At 41.9% G+C, this 25,654-nt stretch overlaps 1 protein-coding gene across 1 annotated transcript in view; it reads left to right on the top strand.

The window, feature by feature from the left end:
- TTLL12 (Tubulin tyrosine ligase-like 12) overlaps nucleotides 1–25,654 on the top strand; it is a 262,539-nt gene that overhangs the window by 16,157 nt on the left and 220,728 nt on the right. The window contains exon 2 of the mRNA XM_071664989.1: nucleotides 12,212–12,490. Coding sequence (XP_071521090.1) covers nucleotides 12,374–12,490 — 117 coding nt within the window. The 5' untranslated portion in view covers nucleotides 12,212–12,373. The remainder of the gene's footprint in view (nucleotides 1–12,211; nucleotides 12,491–25,654) is intronic.

Genomic DNA, 25,654 nt, shown 5'->3' on the forward strand with positions numbered 1-25,654 from the left:
TTCTCACCTTTTTCCATTCTGTACTCAGTCTCTCCTGGTACTTCCTCACACGTCTCCTTCCCAAGCTCACTTACTCTCACCACCCTCTTCACCCCAACATTCACTCTTCTTTTCTGAAAACCCATACAAATCTTCACCTTAGCCTCCACAAGATAATGATCAGACATCCCTTCAGTTGCACCTCTCAGCACATTAACATCCAAAAGTCTCTCTTTCGCGCGCCTGTCAATTAACACGTAATCCAATAACGCTCTCTGGCCATCTCTCCTACTTACATACGTATACTTATGTATATCTCGCTTTTTAAACCAGGTATTCCCAATCACCAGTCCTTTTACAGCACATAAATCTACAAGCTCTTCACCATTTCCATTTACAACACTGAACACCCCATGTATACCAATTATTCCCTCAACTGCCACATTACTCACCTTTGCATTCAAATCACCCATCACCATAACCCGGTCTCGTGCATAAAAACCACTAACACACTCATTCAGCTGCTCCCAAAACACTTGCCTCTCATGATCTTTCTTCTCATGCCCAGGTGCATATGCACCAATAAATACCCATCTCTCTCCATCAACTTTCAGTTTTACCCATATTACTCGAGAATTTACTTTCTTACATTCTATCACATACTCCCAGAACTCCTGTTTCAGGAGTACTGCTACTCCTTCCCTTGCTCTTGTCCTCTCACTAACCCCTGACTTTACTCCCAAGACATTCCCAAACCACTCTTTCCCTTTACCCTTGAGCTTCGTTTCACTCAGAGCCAAAACATCCAGGTTCCTTTCCTCAAACATACTACCTATCTCTCCTTTTTTCACATCTTGGTTACATCCACACACATTTAGACACCCCAGTCTGAGCCTTCGAGGAGGATGAGCACTCTCCGCGTGACTCCTTCTTCTGTTTCCCATTTTAGAAAGTTAAGAAATACAAGGAGGGGAGGATTTCTGGCCCCCTGCTCCCGTCCCCTCTAGTCGCCTTCTACGACACGCGAGGAATGTGTGGGAAGTATTCTTTCACCCCTATCCCCAGGGATAATATATATATATATACATATATATATATATATATACATACTCATACATACGCACATATACACACACACACACATATACATATATAAACATATGAAAAATGTAAGAAACAATTTAGAAAACTGAAACTTCTAGCTTGAAATGAAATGAAAAAGTGAATGTCACATAATGGGTCAACCTCTGGCTATGGAAAAGGGAAATGTATGATTTATTTACACAAACGTCAGTAGCAGTTCTCAGTGTTGTAAATGGAAATGGTGAAGAGCTTGTAGATTTATGTGCTGAAAAAGGACTGGTGATTGGGAATACCTGGTTTAAAAAGCGAGATATATATAAGTATACGTATGTAAGTAGGAGAGATGGCCAGAGAGCGTTATTGGATTACGTGTTAATTGACAGGCGCGCGAAAGAGAGACTTTTGGATGTTAATGTGCTGAGAGGTGCAACTGGAGGGATGTCTGATCATTATCTTGTGGAGGCTAAGGTGAAGATTTGTATGGGTTTTCAGAAAAGAAGAGTGAATGTTGGGGTGAAGAGGGTGGTGAGAGTAAGTGAGCTTGGGAAGGAGACTTGTGTGAGGAAGTACCAGGAGAGACTGAGTACAGAACGGAAAAAGGTGAGAATAATGGAAGTAAGGGGAGTGGGGGAGGAATGGGATGTATTTAGGGAATCAGTGATGGATTGCTCAAAAGATGCTTGTGGCATGAGATGAGTGGGAGGTGGGTTGATTAGAAAGGGTAGTGAGTGGTGGGATGAAGAAGTAAGATTATTAGTGAAAGAGAAGAGAGAGGCATTTGGACGATTTTTGCAGGGAAAAAATGCAATTGAGTGGGAGATGTATAAAAGAAAGAGACAGGAGGTCAAGAGAAAGGTGCAAGAGGTGAAGAAAAGGGCAAATGAGAGTTGGGGTGAGAGAGTATCATTAAGTTTTAGGGAGAATAAAAAGATGTTCTGGAAGGAGGTAAATAAAGTGCGTAAGACAAGGGAGCAAATGGGAACTTCAGTGAAGGGCGCAAATGGGGAGGTGATAACAAGTAGTGGTGATGTGAGAAGGAGATGGAGTGAGTATTTTGAAGGTTTGTTGAAGGTGTTTGATGATAGAGTGGCAGATATAGGGTGTTTTGGTCGAGGTGGTGTGCAAAGTGAGAGGGTTAGGGAAAATGATTTGGTAAACAGAGAAGAGGTAGTAAAAGCTTTGCGGAAGACGAAAGCTGGCAAGGTAGCAGGTTTGGATGGTATTTCAGTGGAATTTATTAAAAAAGGTGGTGACTGTATTATTGACTGGTTGGTAAGGTTATTTAATGTATGTATGACTCATGGTGAGGTGCCTGAGGATTGGCAGAATGCGTGCATATTGCCATTGTACAAAGGCAAAGGGGATAAGAGTGAGTGCTCAAATTACAGAGTTATAAGTTTGTTGAGTATTCCTGGTAAATTATATGGGAGGGTATTGATTTAGAGGGTGAAGGCATGTACAGAGCATGAGATTGGGGAAGAGCAGTGTGGTTTCAGAAGTGGTAGAGGATGTGTGGATCAGGTGTTTGCTTTGAAGAATGTATGTGAGAAATACTTAGAAAAGCAAATGGATTTGTATGTAGCATTTATGGATCTGGAGAAGGCATATGATAGAGTTGATAGAGATGCTCTGTGGAAGGTATTAAGAATATATGGTGTGGGAGGCAAGTTGTTAGAAGCAGTGAAAAGTTTTTATCGAGGATATAAGGCATGTGTACGTGTAGGAAGAGAGGAAAGTGATTGCTTCTCAGTGAATGTAGGTTTGCGGCAGGGGTGTGTGATGTCTCCATGGTTGTTTAATTTTTTTATGGATGGGGTTGTTAGGGAGGTAAATGCAAGAGTTTTGGAAAGAGGGGCAAGTATGAAGTCTGTTGGGGATGAGAGAGCTTGGGAAGTGAGTCAGTTGTTGTTCGCTGATGATACAGCGCTGGTGGCTGATTCATGTGAGAAACTGCAGAAGCTGATGACTGAGTTTGGTAAAGTGTGTGAAAGAAGAAAGTTAAGGGTAAATGTGAATAAGAGCAAGGTTATTAGGTACAGTAGGGTTGAGGGTCAAGTCAATTGGGAGGTAAGTTTGAATGGAGAAAAACTGGAGGAAGTAAAGTGTTTTAGATATCTGGGAGTGGATCTGGCAGCGGATGGAACCATGGAAGCGGAAGTAGATCATAGGGTGGGGGAGGGGGCAAAAATCGTGGGAGCCTTGAAGAATGTGTGGAAGTAGAGAACATTATCTCGGAAAGCAAAAATGGGTATGTTTGAAGGAATAGTGGTTCCAACAATGTTGTATGGTTGTGAGGCGTGGGCTATGGATAGAGTTGTGCGCAGGAGGATGGATGTGCTGGAAATGAGATGTTTGAGGACAATATGTGGTGTGAGGTGGTTTGATCGAGTAAGTAACGTAAGGGTAAGAGAGATGTGTGGAAATAAAAAGAGCGTGGTTGAGATAGCAGAAGAGGGTGTTTTGAAATGGTTTGGGCACATGGAGAGAATGAGTGAGGAAAGATTGACCAAGAGGATATATGTGTCGGAGGTGGAGGGAACGAGAAGAAGTGTGAGACCAAATTGGAGGTGGAAAGATGGAGTGAAAAAGATTTTGTGTGATCGGGGCCTGAACATGCAGGAGGGTGAAAGGAGGGCAAGGAATAGAGTGAATTGGATCAATGTGGTATACCGGGGTTGACGTGCTGTCAGTGGATTGAATCAGGGCATGTGAAGCATCTGGGGTAAACCATGGAAAGTTGTGTGGGGCCTGGATGTGGAAAGGGAGCTGTGGTTTCGTGCATTATTACATGACTGCTGGAGACTGAGTGTAAGCGAATGGGGCCTTTGTTGTCTTTTCCTGGCGCTGCCTCACGCACATGAGAGGGGAGGGGGATGTTATTCCGTGTGTGGCAGGGTGGCGATGGGGGTGAGTAGGGGCAGACAGTGTGAACTGTGTGCATGTGTGTATATGTGTGTGTCTGTGTGTGTATATATGTGTGTACGTTGGGATGTGTGGTTGTGTATGTTTGCGTGTGTGGATGTGTGTGTGTGTGCATGTGTGTGGGGGTGGGTTGGGCCATTTCTTTTGTCTGTTTCCTTGTGCTACCTTGCAGGCGCGGGAGACAGCGACAAAGCAAAATAGAATATATGTATGACAGCTAGAGACTGAGTGTGAATGAATGTGGCCTTTGTTGTCTTTTCCTTGTGCTACCTTGCGCACTTGCGGTGGAAGGGGTTGTCATTTCATGTGTGGCAGGGTGGCAGCGGGAATGAATAAGAGCAGACAGTATGAATTATGTACATTTGTATATATGTATATATCTGTGTGTATATATATATATGTATTCGTTGAGATGTATAGGTATGTATATGTGCTGTGTGTGGACGTGTATGGATATACATGTGTATGTGGGTGAGTTGGGCCATTCTTTTGTCTGTTTCCTGTGCTACCTCGCTAACACGGGAGACAGCAACAGAGTGTAATAAATAATAATAATTATATTTATTTTTTATTTTTTTTATTTTGCTTTATCGCTGTCTCCTGCGTTTGCGAGGTAGCGCAAGGAAACAGACGAAAGAAATGGCCTAACCCACCCACATACACATGTATATACATACATGTCCACACACGCAAATATGCATACCTATACATCTCAATGTATACATATATATACACACACAGACATATACATATATACACATGTACATAATTCATACTGTCTGCCTTTATTCATTCCCATCACCACCTCGCCACACATGGAATAGCAACCCCCTCCCCCCCTCATGTGTGCGAGGTAGTGCTAGAAAAAGACAACAAAGGCCCCATTCGTTCACACTCAGTCTCTAGCTGTCATGTAATAATGCACCGAAACCACAGCTCCCTTTCCACATCCAGGCCCCACAGAACTTTCCACGGTTTACCCCAGATGCTTCACATGCCCTGGTTCAATCCATTGACAGCACGTCGACCCTGGTATACCACATTGTTCCAATTCACACTATTCCTTGCATGCCTTTCACCCTCTTGCATGTTCAGGCCCCGATCACTCAAAATCTTTTTCACTGCATCTTTCCACCTCTAATTTGGTCTCCCACTTCTCCTTGTTCCCTCCACCTCTGACACATATATCCTCTTGATCAATCTTTCCTCACTCATTCTCTCTATGTGACCAAATCATATATATATTATTTATTTATTTATTTATACTCCTGAAACAGGAGTTGTGGGAGTATGTGATAGAGTGTAAGAAAGTAAATTCTCGATTAATATGGGTAAAACTGAAAGTTGATGGAGAGAGGTGGGTGATTATTGGTGCTTATGCACCTGGGCATGAGAAGAAAGATCAAGAGAGGCAAGTGTTTTGGGAGCAGCTGAATGAGTGTGTTAGTGGTTTTGATGCACGAGACCGGGTTATAGTGATGGGTGATTTGAATGCAAAGGTGAGTAATGTGGCAGTTGAGGGAATAATTGGTATACATGGGGTGTTCAGTGTTGTAAATGGAAATGGTGAAGAGCTTGTAGATTTATGTGCTGAAAAAGGACTGATGATTGGGAATACCTGGTTTAAAAAGCGAGATATACATAAGTATACTTATGTAAGTAGGAGAGATGGCCAGAGAGCGTTATTGGATTACGTGTTAATTGACAGGCATGCGAAAGAGAGACTTTTGGATGTTAATGTGCTGAGAGGTGCAACTGGAGGGATGTCTGATCATTATCTTGTGGAGGCTAAGGTGAAGATTTGTATGGATTTTCAGAAAAGAAGAGTGAATGTTGGGGTGAAGAGGGTGGTGAGAGTAAGTGAGCTTGAGAAGGAGACCTGTGTGAGGAAGTACCAGGAGAGACTGAGTACAGAATGGAAAAAGGTGAGAACAATGGAAGTAAGGGGAGTGGGGGAGGAATGGGATGTATTTAGGGAATCAGTGATGGATTGCGCAAAAGATGCTTGTGGCATGAGATGAGTGGGAGGTGGGTTGATTAGAAAGGGTAGTGAGTGGTGGGATGAAGAAGTAAGAGTATTAGTGAAAGAGAAGAGAGAGGCATTTGGACGATTTTTGCAGGGAAAAAATGCAATTGAGTGGGAGATGTATAAAAGAAAGAGACAGGAGGTCAAGAGAAAGGTGCAAGAGGTGAAAAAAAGGGCAAATGAGAGTTGGGGTGAGAGAGTATCATTAAATTTTAGGGAGAATAAAAAGATGTTCTGGAAGGAGGTAAATAAAGTGCGTAAGACAAGGGAGCAAATGGGAACTTCAGTGAAGGGCGCAAATGGGGAGGTGATAACAAGTAGTGGTGATGTGAGAAGGAGATGGAGTGAGTATTTCGAAGGTTTGTTGAATGTGTTTGATGATAGAGTGGCAGATATAGGGTGTTTTGGTCGAGGTGGTGTGCAAAGTGAGAGGGTTAGGGAAAATGATTTGGTAAACAGAGAATAGGTAGTGAAAGCTTTGCGGAAGATGAAAGCCGGCAAGGCAGCAGGTTTGGATGGTATTGCAGTGGAATTTATTAAAAAAGGGGGTGACTGTATTGTTGACTGGTTGGTAAGCTTATTTAATGTATGTATGACTCATGGTGAGGTGCCTGAAGATTGGCGGAATGCGTGTATAGTGCCATTGTACAAAGGCAAAGGGGATAAGAGTGAGTGCTCAAATTACAGAGGTATAAGTTTGTTGAGTATTCCTGGTAAATTATATGTGAGGGTATTGATTGAGAGGGTGAAGGCATGTACAGAGCATCAGATTGGGGAAGAGCAGTGTGGTTTCAGAAGTGGTAGAGGATGTGTGGATCAGGTGTTTGCTTTGAAGAATGTATGTGAGAAATACTTAGAAAAGCAAATGGATTTGTATGTAGCATTTATGGATCTGGAGAAGGCATATGATAGAGTTGATAGAGATGCTCTGTGGAAGGTATTAAGAATATATGGTGTGGGAGGAAAGTTGTTAGAAGCAGTGAAAAGTTTTTATCGAGGATGTAAGGCATGTGTACGTGTAGGAAGAGAGGAAAGTGATTGGTTCTCAGTGAATGTAGGTTTGCGGCAGGGGTGTGTGATGTCTCCATGGTTGTTTAATTTGTTTATGGATGGGGTTGTTAGGAGGTAAATGCAAGAGTTTTGGAAAGAGGGGCAAGTATGAAGTCTGTTGGGGATGAGAGAGCTTGGGAAGTGAGTCAGTTGTTGTTCGCTGATGACACAGCACTGGTGGCTGATTCATGTGTGAAACTGCAGAAGCTGGTGACTGAGTTTGGTAAAGTGTGTGGAAGAAGAAAGTTAAGAGTAAATGTGAATAAGAGCAAGGTTATTAGGTACAGTAGGGTTGAGGGTCAAGTCAATTGGGAGGTGAGTTTGAATGGAGAAAAACTGGAGGAAGTGAAGTGTTTTAGATATCTGGGAGTGGATCTGGCAGCGGATGGAACCATGGAAGCGGAAGGGGATCATAGGGTGGGGGAGGGGGCGAAAATTCTGGGGGCCTTGAAGAATGTGTGGAAGTCGAGAACATTATCTCGGAAAGCAAAGGTGGGTATGTTTGAAGGAATAGTGGTTCCAACAATGTTGTATGGTTGCGAGGCATGGGCTATGGATAGAGTTGTGCGCAGGAGGATGGATGTGCTGGAAATGAGATGTTTGAGGACAATGTGTGGTGTGAGGTGGTTTGATCGAGTGAGTAACGTAAGGGTAAGAGAGATGTGTGGAAATAAAAAGAGCGTGGTTGAGAGAGCAGAAGAGGGTGTTTTGAAGTGGTTTGGGCACATGGAGAGGATGAGTGAGGAAAGATTGACCAAGAGGATATATGTGTCGGAGGTGGAGGGAACAAGAAGAGGGAGACCAAATTGGAGGTGGAAAGATGGAGTGAAAAAGATTTTGTGTGATCGGGGCCTGAACATGCAGAAGGGTGAAAGGAGGGCAAGGAATAGAGTGAATTGGAGCGATGTGGTATACCGGGGCTGACGTGCTGTCAGTGGATTGAATCAGGGCATGTGAAGCGTCTGGGGTAAACCATGGAAAGCTGTGTAGGTATGTATATTTGCGTGTGTGGACGTATGTATATACATGTGTATGGGGGGGGGGTTGGGCCATTTCTTTCGTCTGTTTCCTTGCGCTACCTCGCAAACGCGGGAGACAGCGACAAAGTATAAAAAAAAAAAAAAAAAATTTATTTATTTATTTTACTTTGTCGCTGTCTCCCACGTTACTGAGGTAGCACAAGAAAACAGACAAAAGAATAGCCCAACCCACCCACATACACATGTATATACATACATGTCCACACACACAAATATTCATACCTATACATCTCAACGTATACATATATATACACACAGACGTATACATATATACACATGTACATAATTCATACTGTCTGCCTTTATTCATTCCCATTGCCATCCCGCCACACATGAAATAACAACCCCCTCCCCCCCGCATGTGTGTGAGATAGCGCAAGGAAAAGACAAGGCCACATTCGTTCACACTCAGTCTCTAGCTGCCATTTAATAATGCAATGAAACCACAGCTCCCTTTCCACATCCAGGCACCACAGAACTTTCCATGGTATACCCCAGATGCTTCACATGCCCTGGTCCAATCCATTGACAGCACGTCGACCCTTGTATACCACATCACTCCAATTCACTCTATTGCATGCCTTTCACCCTCCTGCATGTTCAGGCACCGATCACTCAAAATCTTTTTCACTCAATCTCCACTTCCGATTTGGTCTCCCACTTCTCCTCATTCCTTCCACCTCTGACACATATATCCTCTTTGCCAATCTTTCCTCACTCATTCTCTCCATGTGACCTCTTCTGCTCTCTCAACCACACTCTTTTTATTACCACATATCTCTCTTACCCTACCTTTTCATTACTTACTCGATCAAACCACCTCACACCACATATTGTCTTCAAACATCTCATTTCCAGCACATCCACCATTCTATGCACAACTCTGTCTATAGCCCATGCCTCGCAACCATATATCATTGTTGGAAACACTAATCCTTCAAACATACCCATTTTGCTTTCCAAGATAACGTTCTCAACTTCCACACATTCTTTAACGCTCGCAGAACTTTTGTCCCCTCCCCCACCCTATGATTCACTTCCGCTTTCATGGTTCCATCCGCTGCCAAATCCACTCCCAGATATCTAAAACACTTCACTTCCTCCAGTTTTTCTCCATTCAAACTTACCTCCCAATTGACTTGACCCTCAACCCTACTGTACCTAATAACCTTGCTCTTATTCACATTTACTCTCAGCTTTCTTCTTTCACACACTTTACCAGACTCAGTTACCAGCTTCTGCAGTTTCTCACACGAATTAGCTATCAGTGCTGTATCATCAGCGAACATCAACTGACTCAGTTCCCAAGCTCTCTCATCCACAACAGACTGTACACTTGCCCCCTTTCCAAAACTCTTGCATTCACCTCCCTAACAACCCCATCCATAAACAAATTAAACAACCAAGGAGACATCACACACCCCTGCCGCAAACCTACATTCCCCGAGAACCAATCTCTTCCCTCTCTTCCTACATGTACACATGCCTTACATCCTCGATAAAAACTTTTCACTGCTTCTAACAACTTGCCTCCCACACCATATATTCTTAATACCTTCCATAGAGCTTCTCTATCAACTCTATCATATGCCTTCTCCATATCCATAAATGCTACATACAAATTTATTTGCTTTTCTAAGTATTTCTCACATACATTCTTTAAAGCAAACACCTGATCCTCACATCCTCTATCACTTCTGAAACCACACTGCTCTTCCCCAATCTGATGCTCTGTACATGCCTTCCCCCTCTCAATCAATACCCTCCCATATAATTTCCCAGGAATACTCAACAAACTTATACCTCTGTAATTTGAGCACTCACTTTTATTCCCTTTGCCTTTGTACAATGGCACTGTGCAAGCTTTCCGCCAATCCTCAGGCACCTCACCATGAGTCATACATACATTGAATAACCTTACCAACCAGTCAACAATACAGTCACCCCCTTTTTTAATAAATTCCACTGCAATACCATCCAAACCTGCTGCCTTGCCGACTTTCATCTTCCGTAAAGCTTTTACTACCTCTTCTCTGTTTACCAAATCATTCTCCCTAACCCTCTCACTTTGCACGCCACCTCGACCAAAACACCCTATATCTGCCACTCTATCATCAAACACATTCAACAAACCTTCAAAATACTCACTCCATCTCCTTCTCACATCACCACTACTTGTTATCACCTCCCCATTAGCCCCCTTCACTGATGTTCCCATTTGTTCTCTTGTCTTGCACACTTTATTTACCTCCTTCCAAAACATCTTTTTATTCTCCCTAAAATTTAATGATACTCTCTCATCCCAACTCTCATTTGCCCTATTTTTCACCTCTTGCACCTTTCTCTTGACTTTCTGCCTCTTTCTTTTATACATCTCCCACTCATTTGCATTATTTCCCTGCAAAAATCATCCAAATGCCTCTCTCTTCTCTTTCACTAATAATCTTACTTCTTCATCCCACCACTCACTGCCCTTTCTAATCTGCCCACCTCCCACTCTTCTCATGCCACAAGCATCTTTTGCGCAAGTCATCACTGCTTCCCTAAATACATCATTCCTCCCCCACTCCCCTTACGTCCTTTGTTCTCACCATTTTCCATTCTATGCTCAGTCTCACACAAGTCTCCTTCCCAAGCTCACTTACTCTCACCACTCTCTTCACCCCAACATTCTCTCTTCTTTACTGAAAACCTCTACAAATCTTCACCTTCTTCTCTACAAGGTAATGATCAGACATCCCTCCAGTTGCACCTCTCAGTACATTAACATCCAAAAGTCTCTCTTTCGCACGCCAATCAATTAACACCTAATCCAGTAATGCTTTCTGGCCATCTCTCCTACTTATATATGCATACTTATGTATACCTCTTTTATTAAACCAGGTATTCCCAATCATCAGTCCTTTTTCAGCACATGAATATACAAGCTCTTCACCATTTCCATTTACAACACTGAACACCCCATGTACACCAGTTATTCCCTCAACTGCCACATTACTCACCTTTACATTCAAATCACCCATCACTATAACCTGGTCTCGTGCATCAAAACTACTATCACACTCACTCAGCTGCTCCCAAAACACTTGCCTCTCATGATCTTTCTTCTCATGCCCAAGTGCATATGCACCAATAATCACCCATCTCTCTCCATCCACTTTCAGTTTTATCCATATCAATCTAGAGTTTACTTTCTTACACTCTATCACATACTCCCACCACTCCTGTTTCAGGAGTAGTGCTACTCTTTCCCTTGTTCTTGTCCTCTCAATATCCCTGGGGATAGGGGAGAAAGAATACTTCTCATGCGTTCCTCACGTGTCGTAGAAGGTGACTAAAGGGGACTGGAGCGGGTGCTAGAAACCCTCCCCTCATATTTTAACTTTCTAAAAGGGAAAACAGAAGAAGGAGTCATGCGGGGAGTGCTCATCCTCCTCGAAGGCTCAGATTGGGGTGTCTAAATGTGTGTGGATGTAACCAAGATGAGAAAAAAAGGAGAGATAGGTAGTATGTTTGATGAGAAGAACCTGGATGTTTTGGCTCTGAGTGAAACGAAGCTCAAGGATAAAGGGGAAAAGTGGTTTGGGAATGTCTTGGGAGTAAAGTCAAGGGTTAGTGAGAGGGCAAGATTATAAAACATTTGGGTTATAAAAGAAAGTAGTTCATTCTGTGATGAAGAAGAATACAAAATGAACAAAAGTTGAAATAAGCAGGGTGATAGCCTACATGGTGTATGTATCTAGCAGGGTGATAGCCTACATGGTGTATGTATCTAGCACCTGCCAGCAGCTATCTTTAATGCTTCTCACTGACAAAGAACTTTTACACAGTTTCAGAAGGATGTTAGTGGCCCAAACGTACTCTAACATGGTTTTTCTTTATTGTAATATAAATATCTTTTATTTCATTGAAAATAAACACTTATTAAACCTGAAAATCTCTGAATTTCTTAATCTGTATGATAGGGGAAGGGAACAAACTCAGGGAGGTTAAAGGTTGATAATGAATCATAACATCAGATTCATGTTCATCAAGGTATTATTGTAAAATAAGCCTAACTTAAAAAGAGATTGCTATGATTATGTTAATTTAACTTTCATATCTTCCACAGACTTTCAGCAAGCTTATAACTAAAGGCCTGTGTGTTGAGTGAGCATAAGGCCTTTAGCCAGGGACCATATCTACTGAGTAGTCAAGGAGAAATCTTGTGTTGCACAGACAGAAACAAGTTAGGGACCTTTATTTTCTCAGTTAAAGAATATTTGACAACATAATGGATGACTTTAATGGACTGGAAAAAAGATTTGTTGAACAACATAAAATTCAGCTGGAATCATCAGGAGTCCCTCGACATTTCTGGCCAACTGTTTTCAGAAAACTCCAAGGACAAGTAAGTTGATTTAATGTGTTTCAGTATAACTCTCTTGATGGCTCCTTTCTTCAATCCTAAAATTGATATTGATACATTTGGTTTTGCTAATGAAGGATTACCATTTATCTTGAATTAAGACTGAAATGTTGATTATTCACACATTTTTGAAGATGGAAATATAGAGTTCAAGTATTGTTTGCAACCATTGGTTTCTGTTTTTTATGCAGGAATGCAAATGTTCGCCAGTATTTTCTTTGTATGTTTACTTTGAGTAATATTCAGTACAGGGTGCCTCCTTTGGCATCAGGCATGTGTTCTTGGAAAGGATGACTCTAAACAAAACAGTTATACGCAAATTTTTATAAGAACTTCACAAAAAAATTTGTCACATTTCTTAGGATCAAACTCAAGTATTTGTTATATTAAATTTTCTCTCATGGAAAGCAAAATAAGTTAGTCCTCAATATAGAACTGTGCATTTGTTATATATGTTATTTTGATACAAAGTACAAATTGAATCACATGAACACTGATTAGATAAGGTCTTAAAGTGAATAGAAGTGGGGGATGATTTTGAAAAGTTTTGACATTACTGGATGTTGTTCTGAAAGTCATGAGAGATGAGCCAGATGCTCTCCCAGTGTTGACCATCTTAATCAGGGGTCTGCAACCCTCATTCTTTTCAGCCACATGTGGCTAGGAATCTTATATATGCGGCCGGGAGAATAACGTGATGTACGGCCCAATCTTGAGATGATGACCAAGATTGATTTGATTATATGTATTTTGGGTAAACAAGCAACAAAATAAGAGAAAAAGGGAGACACTCCAGGATCAGGGCAAATGCTTATGAAGGAAATGAGTTATGGTAATTATGACAAATGTTTCTTGTATCTTGTTGGCCCTTATTCAGTATACTTCATTTGGTATTGAATAAAAGACATTCTTGTGTTGCCTCTTTTAGACAGCTTCATGTTGTGCCAGTTCAGTTTTTGTTCTGCATATCCGAATATACAATATATTTCTGCATTTTTAATTACTTGTTTTATGTTTTAATCCCGTGAAGCAGTTTTGACGTGTTGTATGATTATTGTTATTTTTTTTTATATATTGGAGGCTTCACTTATGAACAAAACTCTGTATCAAGGCTGGGCCATAACTGAAATTAGTGGAGGCATAATGGAAGTGGAAAAGAAGAGACAATGGGAAGTATTTTAAGAATTTTGGAGGAATAGAACAACCTGTCATTTAGAATGTGCCAGGTCATAGCTGTTGGGAAGACATAATAAGGTAGAGATTTCTAGTTTCAAGGTGTAGGAAAAGAAACTTATCAAAATGGCACCACCTTTGAGTTGCCAACAGCCATGCAATAATCATGAGATGCAGCTGCTTTCCAAGTACAGGTTGAGTATCCCTAATCCAAAATGCCTGGGACTAGAAGTGTTTAGAATTTTGGAATATTTGCATATTCATAATGAGATATCTTGGGGATGGGATCCAAGTCTAAACACAAAATTTATTTATGTTTCATGTACACCATATACGTATAGCCTGAAGGTAATTTATACAATATTTTTAATGATTTTATGCATGAAAGAAAGTTTGTGTAACACTGAACCATCAGAAAGCTAAGGTGTCACAATATCAGCCGCCCATATGGAATATCTGTGGTTGTTTGGCATCACCCTCATTCCTGACTCTGAATTTATATGCTACTGATAAGCTATCATTTTCTTACACTGATTCACTTATAAGTACCTAACAGCAAAAAAAGTATGAAATACCATTAATATAATGAAAAGATAATAGGTTTAGGATTACTAATCAGCACAGAAGCATCAAAAGAATATCTGTATCTGCTGTTAAACAACAACAAACAACTGCAGGTTTTCAGTTTCCACCTATGATGCTGTGTTTTGATTGAAAGGTTACAGTACGATATTTTATGTTTTAGGTTTTATTTGAGATATAGATTCATTTTTTCTATATACTTTGTCGCTTTCTCCTGCGTTAGCGAGGTAGCGCAAGGAAACAGATGAAAGAATGGCCCAACCCACCCACATACACATGTATATACATACATGTCCACACACGCACATATACATACCTATACATCTCAACGTATACATATATATACACACACAGGCATAAACATATATACACATGTACATAATTCATACTGTCTGCCCTTATTCTTTCCCGTCGCCACCCCGCCACACATGAAATGACAACCCCCTCCCCCTGCATGTACGTAAGGTAGTACTAGGAAAAGAAAACAAGGGCCACATTTGTTCGCACTCAGTCTCTAGCTGTCATGTGTAATGCACCGAAACCACAGCTCCCTTTCCACATCCAGGCCCCACAGAACTTTCCATGGTTTACCCCAGACGCTTCACATGCCCTGGTTCAATCCATTGACAACTCATCGACCCTGGTATACCACATCGTTCCAATTCACTGTATTCCTTGCACACCTTTCACCCTCCTGCATGTTCTTTTTATTACCACACATCTCTCTTACCCTTTCATTACTTACTCGATCAAACCACCTCACACAATATATTGTCCTCAAACATCTCATCTACAACACATCCACCCTCCTCTGCACAACTTTATCTATAGCCCACGCCTCACAACCATATAACATTGTCGGAACCACTATTCCTTCAAACATACTCATTTTTGCTTTCCGAGATAACGTTCTCGTCTTCCACGTTTTTCAATGCTCCCAGAAATTTTGCCCCCTCCCCCACCTGATGACTCACTTCCGCTTCCATGGTTCCATCCGCTGCCAAATCCACTCCCAGATATCTAAAACAGTTTACTTCCTCCAGTTTTTCTCCATTCGAATGTACCTCCCAATTGACTTGTCCCTCAACCCTACTGTACCTAATAACCTTGCTCTTATTCACATTTACTCTCAACTTTCTTCTTTCACACACTTTACCAAACTCAGTCACCAGCTTCTGCAGTTTCTCACATGAATCAGCCACCAGCGCTGTATCATCAGCGAACTATAACTGACTCACTTCCCAAGATCTTTCATCCACAACAGACTGCATACTTGCCCCTCTTTCCAAAACTCTTGCATTCACCTCCCTAACAACCCCATCCATAAACAAATAAAACAACCATGGAGACATCACACACCCCTGCCGCAAACCTACATTCACTGAGAACCAGTCACTTTCCTGCCTTCCTACTCGTACACATGCCTTACATCCTCGATAAAAACATTTCACAGCTTCTAACAACTTGCCTCCCTCACCATATATTCTTAATACCTTCAACAGAGCATCTCTATCAACTCTTATCATATGTCTTCTCCAGATCCATTAATGCTACATACAAATCCATTTGCTTTTCTAAGTATTTCTCACATACATTCTTCAAAGCAAACACCTGATCCACACATCCTCTACCACTTCTGAAACCACACTGCTCTTCCCCAATCTGATGCTCTGTACATGCCTTCACCCTCTCAAACAATACCCTCCCTTATAATTTCCCAGGAATACTCAACAAACTCATCCCTCTGTAATTTGAGCACTCACTTTTATCCCCTTCACCTTTGTACAATGGCACTATGCAAGCATTCTGCCAATCCTCAGGCACCTCACCATGAGTGATACATACATTGAATAACCTTACCAACCAGTCAACAACACAGTCACCCCCTTTTTTAATAAATGCCACTGCAATACCATCCAAACCCGCCGCCTTGCCAGCTTTCATCTTCCGCAAAGCTTTTACTACCTCTTCTCTATTTACCAAATCATTTTCCCTAACCCTCTCACGTTGCACACCACCTTGACCAAAACACCCTATATCTTCCACTCTTATCATCAAACACATTCAATAAACCTTCAGAATACTCACTCCATCTCCTTCTCGCATCACCACTACTTGTTATCACCTCCCCATTAGCCCCCTTCACTGAAGTTCCCATTTGCTCCCTTGTCTTATGCACTTTATTTACCTCCTTCCAAAACTTACACATATATATATATATATATATATATATATATATATATATATATATATATATATATATATATATATATATATATGTTATTTTATATTTATTTTATTATACTTTGTCGCTGTCTCCCGCGTTTGCGAGGTAGCGCAAGGAAACAGACGAAAGAAATGGCCCAACCCCCCCCCCATACACATGTATATACATACGTCCACACACGCAAATATACATATCTACACAGCTTTCCATGGTTTACCCCAGACGCTTCACATGCCTTGATTCAATCCACTGACAGCACGTCAACCCCGGTATACCACATCGCTCCAATTCACTCTATTCCTTGCCCTCCTTACACCCTCCTGCATGTTCAGGCCCCGATCACGCAAAATCTTTTTCACTCCATCTTTCCACCTCCAATTTGGTCTCCCTCTTCTCCTCGTTCCCTCCACCTCCGACACATATATCCTCTTGGTCAATCTTTCCTCACTCATTCTCTCCATGTGACCAAACCACTTCAAAACACCCTCTTCTGCTCTCTCAACCACGCTCTTTTTATTTCCACACATCTCTCTTACCCTTACGTTACTCACTCGATCAAACCACCTCACACCACACATTGTCCTCAAACATCTCATTTCCAGCACATCCATCCTCCTGCGCACAGCTCTATCCATAGCCCACGCCTCGCAACCATACAACATTGTTGGAACCACTATTCCTTCAAACATACCCATTTTTGCTTTCCGAGATAATGTTCTCGACTTCCACACATTCTTCAAGGCCCCCAGAATTTTCGCCCCCTCCCCCACCCTATGATCCACTTCCGCTTCCATGGTTCCATCCGCTGCCAGATCCACTCCCAGATATCTAAAACACTTCACTTCTTTCAGTTTTTCTCCATTCAAACTCACCTCCCAATTGACTTGACCCTCAACCCTACTGTACCTAATAACCTTGCTCTTATTCACATTTACTCTTAACCTTCTTCTTTCACACACTTTACCAAACTCAGTCACCAGCTTCTGCAGTTTCTCACATGAATCAGCCACCAGCGCTGTATCATCAGCGAACAACAACTGACTCACTTCCCAAGCTCTCTCATCCCCAACAGACTTCATACTTGCCCCTCTTTCCAAAACTCTTGCATTTACCTCCCTAACAACCCCATCCATAAACAAATTAAACAACCATGGAGACATCACACACCCCTGCCGCAAACCTACATTCACTGAGAACCAATCACTTTCCTCTCTTCCTACACGTACACATGCCTTACATCCTCGATAAAAACTTTTCACTGCTTCTAACAACTTTCCTCCCACACCATATATTCTTAATACCTTCCACAGAGCATCTCTATCAACTCTATCATATGCCTTCTCCAGATCCATAAATGCTACATACAAATCCATTTGCTTTTCTAAGTATTTCTCACATACATTCTTCAAAGCAAACACCTGATCCACACATCCTCTACCACTTCTGAAACCACACTGCTCTTCCCCAATCTGATGCTCTGTACATGCCTTCACCCTCTCAATCAATACCCTCCCATATAATTTACCAGGAATACTCAACAAACTTATGCCTCAACAAACTTATACCTTATATAAATACATATATATATGTATTTATTCATTTATTTTGCTTTGTCGCTGTCTCCCGCGTTAGCGAGGTACTGCTAGGAAACAGACGAAAGAATGACCCAACCCGCCCACATACACATGTATATACATACACGTTCACACACGCAAATATACATACCTATACATCTCGATGTATACATATGTATACACGCACAGACATATACATATATACACGTATATAATTCATACTGTCTGCCTTTATTCATTCTCATCACCACTCCGCCACACATGAGTATAACAACCCCCTCCCCCCTCATGTGCGCGAAGTAGTGCTAGGAAAAGACAACAAAGGCCACATTCATTCACACTCAGTCTCTAGCTGTCATGTAATAATGCACCGAAACCACAGCTCCCTTTCCACATCCAGGCCCCACAGAACTTTCCATGGTTTACCCCAGACGCTTCACTTGCCCTGGTTCAATCCCTTGACAGCACATCAACCCCGGTATACCACATCATTCCAATTCACTCTATTCCTTGCATGCCTTTCACCCTCCTGCATGTTCAGGCCCCGATCACTCAAAATCTTTTTCACTTTATTTTTCCACCTCCAATTTGGTCTCCCACTTCTCCTCGTTCCCTCCACCTCTGACACATATATCATCTTGGTTAATCTTTCCTCACTCAATCTCTCCATGTGACCAAACCATTTCAAACCACCCTCTTCTGCTCTCTCAACCTCACTCTTTTTATTACCACACATCTCTCTTACCCTATTGTAACTTACTCGATCAAACCACCTCACACCACATATTGTCCTCAAACATCTCATTTCCAGCTCATCCACCCTCCTCTGCACAACTCTATCTATAGCCCATGCCTTGCAACCATATAACATTGTTGGAACCACTATTCCTTCCAACATACCCATTTTTGCTTTCCGAGATAATGTTCTCGACTTCCATACATTGTTCAACACTCCCAGAACTTTCGCCCCCTCCCCACCTAATGATTCGCTTCCGCTTCCATGGTTCCATCCGCTGCCAAATCCACTCCCAGATATCTAAAACACTTCACTTCCTCCAGTTTTCTCCATTCAAACTTACCTCGCAATTGACTTGTCCCTCAACCCTACTGGGGATGGGGAGAAAGAATACTTCCCACGCATTCCTCACATGTCGTAAAAGGCGACTAAAGGGGACGGGAGGGGGGGGGCTGGAAACCCTCCCCTCCTTGTATTTTAACTTTCTAAAAGGGGAAACAGAAGGAGTCACGCGGGGAGTGCTCATTCTCCTCGAAGGCTCAGATTGGGGTGTCTAAATGTGTGTGGATGTAACCAAGATGAGAAAAAAGGATAGATAGGTAGTATGTTTGAGGAAAGGAACCTGGATGTTTTGGCTCTGAGTGAAACGAAGCTCAAAGGTAAAGGGGAAGAGTGGTTTGGGAATGTCTTGGGAGTAAAGTTTGGGGTTAGTGAGAGGACAAGAGCAAGGGAAGGAGTAGCACTACTCCTGGAACAGGAGTGGTGATAGTATGTGATAGAATGTAGGAAAGTAAACTCTAGATTGATATGGGTAAAACTGAAAGTGGATGGAGAGAGATGGGTGATTATTGGTGCATATGCACCTGGGCATGAGAAGACAGATCATGAGAGGCAAGTGATTTGGGAGCAGCTGAATGGGTGTGTTAGTAGTTTTGAGGCACGAGACCGGGTTATATTGATGGGTTATTTGAATGCAAAGGTGAGTAATGTGGCAGTTGAGGCAATGATTGGTGTACATGGGGTGTTAAGTGTTGTAAATGGAAATGGTGAAGAGCTTGTAGATTTATGTGCTGAAAAAGGACTGGTGATTGGGAATACCTGGTTTAAAAAGAGAGATGTACATAAATATACGTATGTAAGTAGGAGAGATGGCCAGAGAGCGTTATTGGATTAGGTGTCAATTGATAGGTGCGTGAAAGAGAGACTTTTGGAAGTTAATGTGCTGAGAGGTGCAACTGGAGGGATGTCTGATCATTATCTTATGGAGGCGAAGGTGAAGATTTGTAGAGGTTTCCAGAAAAGAAGAGAGAATGTTGGGGTGAAGAGATTGGTGAGAGTAAGTGAGCTTGGGAAGGAGACTTGTGTGAGAAAGTACCAGGAGAGACTGAGTACAGAATGGAAAAAGGCGAGAACAAAGGAGGTAAGGGGAGTTGAGGAGGAATGGGATGTATTTGCGGTAGCAGTGATGGCTTGCGGAAAAGATGCTTGTTTCATGAGAAGCGTGGGAAGTGGGCAGATTAGAAAGGATAGTGAGTGGTTGGATGAAGAAGTAATATTATTAGTGAAAGAGAAGAGAGAGGCATTTGGACGCTTTTTGCAGGGAAATAATGCAAATGAGTGGGAGATGTATAAAAGAAAGAGGCAGAAGGTTAAGAGAAAGGTGCAAGAGGTGAAAAGGAGGGCAGAAGAGCGTTTGGGTGAGAGAGTATCATTAAATTTTAGGGAGAATAAAAAGATGTTCTGGAAGGAGGTAAATAAAGTGCATAAGACAAGGGAATCAATGGGAACTTCAGTGAAGGGGCTAATGGGGAGGTGATAACAAGTAGTGGTGATGTGAGAAGCAGATGGAGTGAGTGTTTCGAAGGTTTGTTGAATGTGTTTGGTGATAGAGTGGCAGATATAGGGTGTTTTGGTCGAGGTGGTGTGCAAATTGAGAGGGTTAGGGAAAATGATTTTGTAAACAGAGAAGAGGTAGTGAAAGCTTAGCGGAAGATGAAAGCTGGCAAGGCGGTGGGTTTGGATGGTATTGCAGTGGAATTTATTAAAAAATGGGGAGACTGTATTGTTGACTGGTTGGTAAGGTTATTTAATGTACATATGATTCATGGTGAGGTGCCTGAGGATTGGTGGAATACTTGCATAGTGCCAATGTACAAAGGCAAAGGGGATAAAAGTTTGTTGAGTTTGTATAAGTTTGTTGAGTATTCCTGGGAAATTATATGGGAGGGTATTGATTGAGAGGGTTAAGGCATGTACAGAGCATCAGATTGGGGAAGAGCAGTGTGGTTTCAGAAGTGATAGAGGATGTGTGGATCAGGTGTTTGCTTTGAAGAATGTAAGTGAGAAATACTTAGAAAAGCAAATGGATTTGTCTGTAGTATTTATGGATCTGGAGAAGGCATATGATAGAGTTGATAGAGAAGCTCTGTGGAAGGTATTAAGAATATATGGTGTGGGAGGCAAGTTGTTAGAAGCAGTGAAAAGTTTTTATCTAGGCTGTAAGGCATGTGCACGTGTAGGAAGAGAGGAAAGTGTTTAGTTCTCAGTGAATGTAGGTTTGCGGCAGGGGTGTGTGATGTCTCCATGGTTGTTTGACTTGTTTATGGATGGGGTTGTTAGGGAGGTGAATGCAAGTTTTGGAAAGAGGGGCAAGTATGCAGTCTGTTGTGGATGAGAGAGCTTGGGAAGTAAGTCAGTTGTTGGTGGCTGATTCATGTGAGAAACTGCAGAAGCTGGTAACTGAGTTTGGTAAAGTGTGTGAAAGAAGAAAGCTGAGAGTAAATAAGAGCAAGGTTATTAGGTTCAGTAGGGTTGAGGGACAAGTCAATTGGGAGGTAAGTTTGAATGGAGAAAAACTGGAGGAAGTAAAGTGTTTTAGCTATCTGGGAGTGGATTTGGCAGCGGATGGAACCATGGAAGCGGAAGTGAATCATAGGGTGGGGGAGGGGGCAAAAATTCTGGGAGCCTTGAGGAATGTTTGGAAGTTGAGAACATTATCTCACAAAGCAAAAATGGGTATGTTTGAAGGAATAGTGGTTCAAACAATGTTGTATGGTTGCGAGGCGTGGGCTATGGATAGGGCTGTGCGCAGGAGGATGGATGTGCTGGAAATGAGATGTTTGAGGACAATATGTGGTATGAGGTGGTTTGATCGAGTAAGTAATGTAAGGGTAAGAGAGATGTGTGGAAATATAAAGAGAATGGTTGAGAGAGCAGAAGAGGGTGTTTTGAAATGGTTTGGTCACATGGAGAGAATGAGTGAGGAAAGATTGACCAAGAGGATATATGTGTCAGAGGTGGAGGGAATGAGGAGAAGTGGGAGACCAAATTAGAGGTGGAAAGATGGAGTGAAAAAGATTTTGAGTGATCGGGGCCTAAACATGCAGGAGGGTGAAAGGCGTGCAAGGAATAGAGTGAATTGGAACGATGTGGTATACTGGGGTCGACATGCTGTCAATGGATTGAACCAGGGAATGTGAAGCGTCTGGGGTAAACCACGGAGAGTTCTGTGGTGCCTGGATGTGGAAAGGGAGCTATGGTTTCGTTGCATTATTACATGACAGCTAGAGACTGAGTGTGAACGAATGTGGCCTTTGTTGTCTTTTCCTAGCACTACCTCGCGCACATGAGGGGGAGGGGGTTGTTATTCCATGTGTGGCGGGGTGGTGATGGGAATGAATAAAGGCAGACAGTATGAATTATGTACATGTGTATATATGTATATGACTGTGTGCATATATATATGTATACGTTGAGATGTATAGGTATGTATATTTGCGTGTGTGGACGTGTATGTATATACATGTGTATGTGGGTGGGTTGGGCCATTCTTTCGTCTGTTTCCTTGCGCTACCTCGCTAACGCAGGAGACAGCGACAAAGCAAAAGAAATAAATAAGGAAAATGTATATATATATATTGCTCCAGACACAGTTTGGAATTATATCGCACAGATGAAGAAAAGTGGTTCTAAAGAGATCCTTGTGGTTCGTTTCCAACCAGCAAATGAAGAGGAGAAGGTGTCTTACATAGCTCTGTATTCATACTTATCCTCTAAGAAAAGGTATGCAGTTATTGGAAATTGTGAAAAGTCAGTGAAGGACTTCTATGTTGTGCCACTTGCATCCCATCAACCCATTCCACAAGTTCTCCTTCCCCTGGATGGTCCTGGGTTTGAGGAACACAGAGCCCATATGCTAATTGGAGTGATTGTCCGTGCGAAGAATAAGCGAGTTTTTGATCATGTCTCTGGTACATGGAGTTTATTGAACATTGGCACAGTCCCTCCAGTTCAGCCTGTACCTAAATCCCTAGTAATACTTTTAAGAAGTACTGCATCTGTGGACCCAACGAATGAATACTCTCTCACCTCACTTGCACCAAAGGTTTGTAGAAACAGTAGACCATTTGAATATTGCTGCTCTCTTTTCTGATCTTGCTCAGTTGCTGCCTTCAGACAGTGGGTAATTACCTGTTTTTGATTACCAATTTGTACTGTATGGGGAATTAGTTCTACACTCTTGGGGCCCAATAGTTATAACATTCTCAGTCATGCTTCATAAATTTCTGTATGCTTGTTGAGAAAGATGTGAAGGTGTATTATTTGGTAAAGGAGTGGTGGATGAATGGAATCCAGTGACAGAAGATGAGGTTAATGCAGATAGGATACAGAAATTTAAGAAGTTGCATGGTAGTAGAGAACATTCAAGAGATGGTGCCCCATAAGTGTAAAACTCCATCTGTGCAGTAAAAATAGAGAATTACAATTGGCAATTCCACACACACACATGCATGCACACACGCATGGGTACACACACACCCGCACACATGGGCTCTCTCTCTCTCTCTCTCTCTCTCTCTCTCTCTCTCTCTCTCTCTCTCTCTCTCTCTCTCTCTCTCTCTCTCTCTCTCTTCACAGAGTGTATAATGACATATAAGGGAAGGGAGTAGAATGTGATGAGGTTCCTGAGTGATATATACACTGGATATGAAGTTGGAATATCCTTGGAGATAGGGGAGAAAGAATACTTCCCACGTATCCCCTGCCTGTCGTAAAAGGCGACTAAAAGGGAGGGAAGGGGGGCTGGAAATCCTCTCCTCTCGTTTTTGATTTTCCAAAAGAAGGAACAGAGAAGGGGGCCAAGTGAGGATTTCCCTCAAAGGCTCAGTCCTCTGTTCTTAACGCTACCTCGCTGATGCGGGAGATGGCGAATAGTATGAAAAAAAAAAGAAAAAAAAAATATATATATATATTATATATATTTATATATATATATATATATATATATATATATATATATATATATATATATATATATATATATATATATATATGTTGGGGTGAAGAGGGTGGTGAGAGTAAGTGAGCTTGGGAAAGAGACTTGTGTGAGGAAGTACCAGGAGAGAGTGAGTACAGAATTGAAGGTGAGAACAATGGAAGTAAGGGGATTGGGGGAGGAATGGGATGTATTTAGGGAATCAGTGATGGATTGCGCAAAAGATGCTTATGGCATGAGAAGAGTGGGAGGTGGGTTGATTAGAAAGGGTAGTGAGTGGTGGGATGAAGAAGTAAGATTATTAGTTAAAGAGAAGAGAGAGGCATTTGGATGATTTTTGCAGGGAAAAAATGCATTTGAGTGGGAGATGTATAAAAGAAAGAGACAGGAGGTCAAGAGAAAGGTGCAAGAGGTGAAAAAGAGGGCAAATGAGAGTTGAGGTGAGAGAGTATCATTAAATTTTAGGGAGAATAAAAAGATGTTCTGGAAGGAGGTAAATAAAGTGCGTAAGACAAGGGAGCAAATGGGTACTTCAGTGAAGGGCGCAAATGGGGAGGTGATAACAAGTAGTGGTGATATGAGAAGGAGATGGAGTGAGTATTTTGAAGGTTTGTTGAATGTGTTTGATGATAGAGTGGCAGATATAGGGTGTTTTGGTCGAGGTGGTGTGCAAAGTGAGAGGGTTAGGGAAAATGATTTGGTAAACAGAGAAGAGGTAGTAAAAGCTTTGCGGAAGATAAAAGCCAGCAAGGCAGCAGGTTTGGATGGTATTGCAGTGGAATTTATTAAAAAATGGGGAGATTGTATTATTGACTGGTTGGTAAGGTTATTTAATGTATATATGATTCATGGTGAGGTGCCTGAGGATTGGTGGAATGCGTGCATAGTGCCATTGTACAAAGGCAAAGGGGATAAGAGTGAGTGCTCAAATTACAGAGGTATAAGTTTGTTGAGTATTCCTGGTAAATTATATGGGAGGGTATTGATTGAGAGGGTGAAGGCATGTACAGAGCATCAGATTGGGGGAAGAGCAGTGTGGTTTCAGAAGTGGTAGAGGATGTGTGGATCAGGTGTTTGCTTTGAAGAATGTATGTGAGAAATACTTAGAAAAGCAAATGGATTTGTATGTAGCATTTATGGATCTGGAGAAGGCATATGATAGAGTTGATAGAGATGCTCTGTGGAAGGTATTAAGAATATATGGTGTGGGAGGCAAGTTGTTAGAAGCAGTGAAAAGTTTGTATCGAGGATGTAAGGCATGTGTACGTGTAGGAAGAGAGGAAAGTGATTGGTTCTCAGTGAATGTAGGTTTGCGGCAGGGGTGTGTGATGTCTCCATGGTTGTTTAATTTGTTTATGGATGGGGTTGTTAGGGAGGTGAATGCAAGAGTTTTGGAAAGAGGGGCAAGTATGAAGTCTGTTGTGGATGAGAGAGCTTGGGAAGTGAGTCAGTTGTTGTTCGCTGATGATACAGCGCTGGTGGCTGATTCATGTGAGAAACTGCAGAAGCTGGTGACTGCGTTTGGTAAAGTGTGTGAAAGAAGAAAGTTAAGAGTAAATGTGAATAAGAGCAAGGTTAT

The sequence above is a fragment of the Panulirus ornatus genome, chromosome 9 (genome assembly GCF_036320965.1).
Source record: "Panulirus ornatus isolate Po-2019 chromosome 9, ASM3632096v1, whole genome shotgun sequence".
Classification (NCBI taxonomy): Eukaryota; Metazoa; Arthropoda; class Malacostraca; order Decapoda; family Palinuridae; genus Panulirus; species Panulirus ornatus.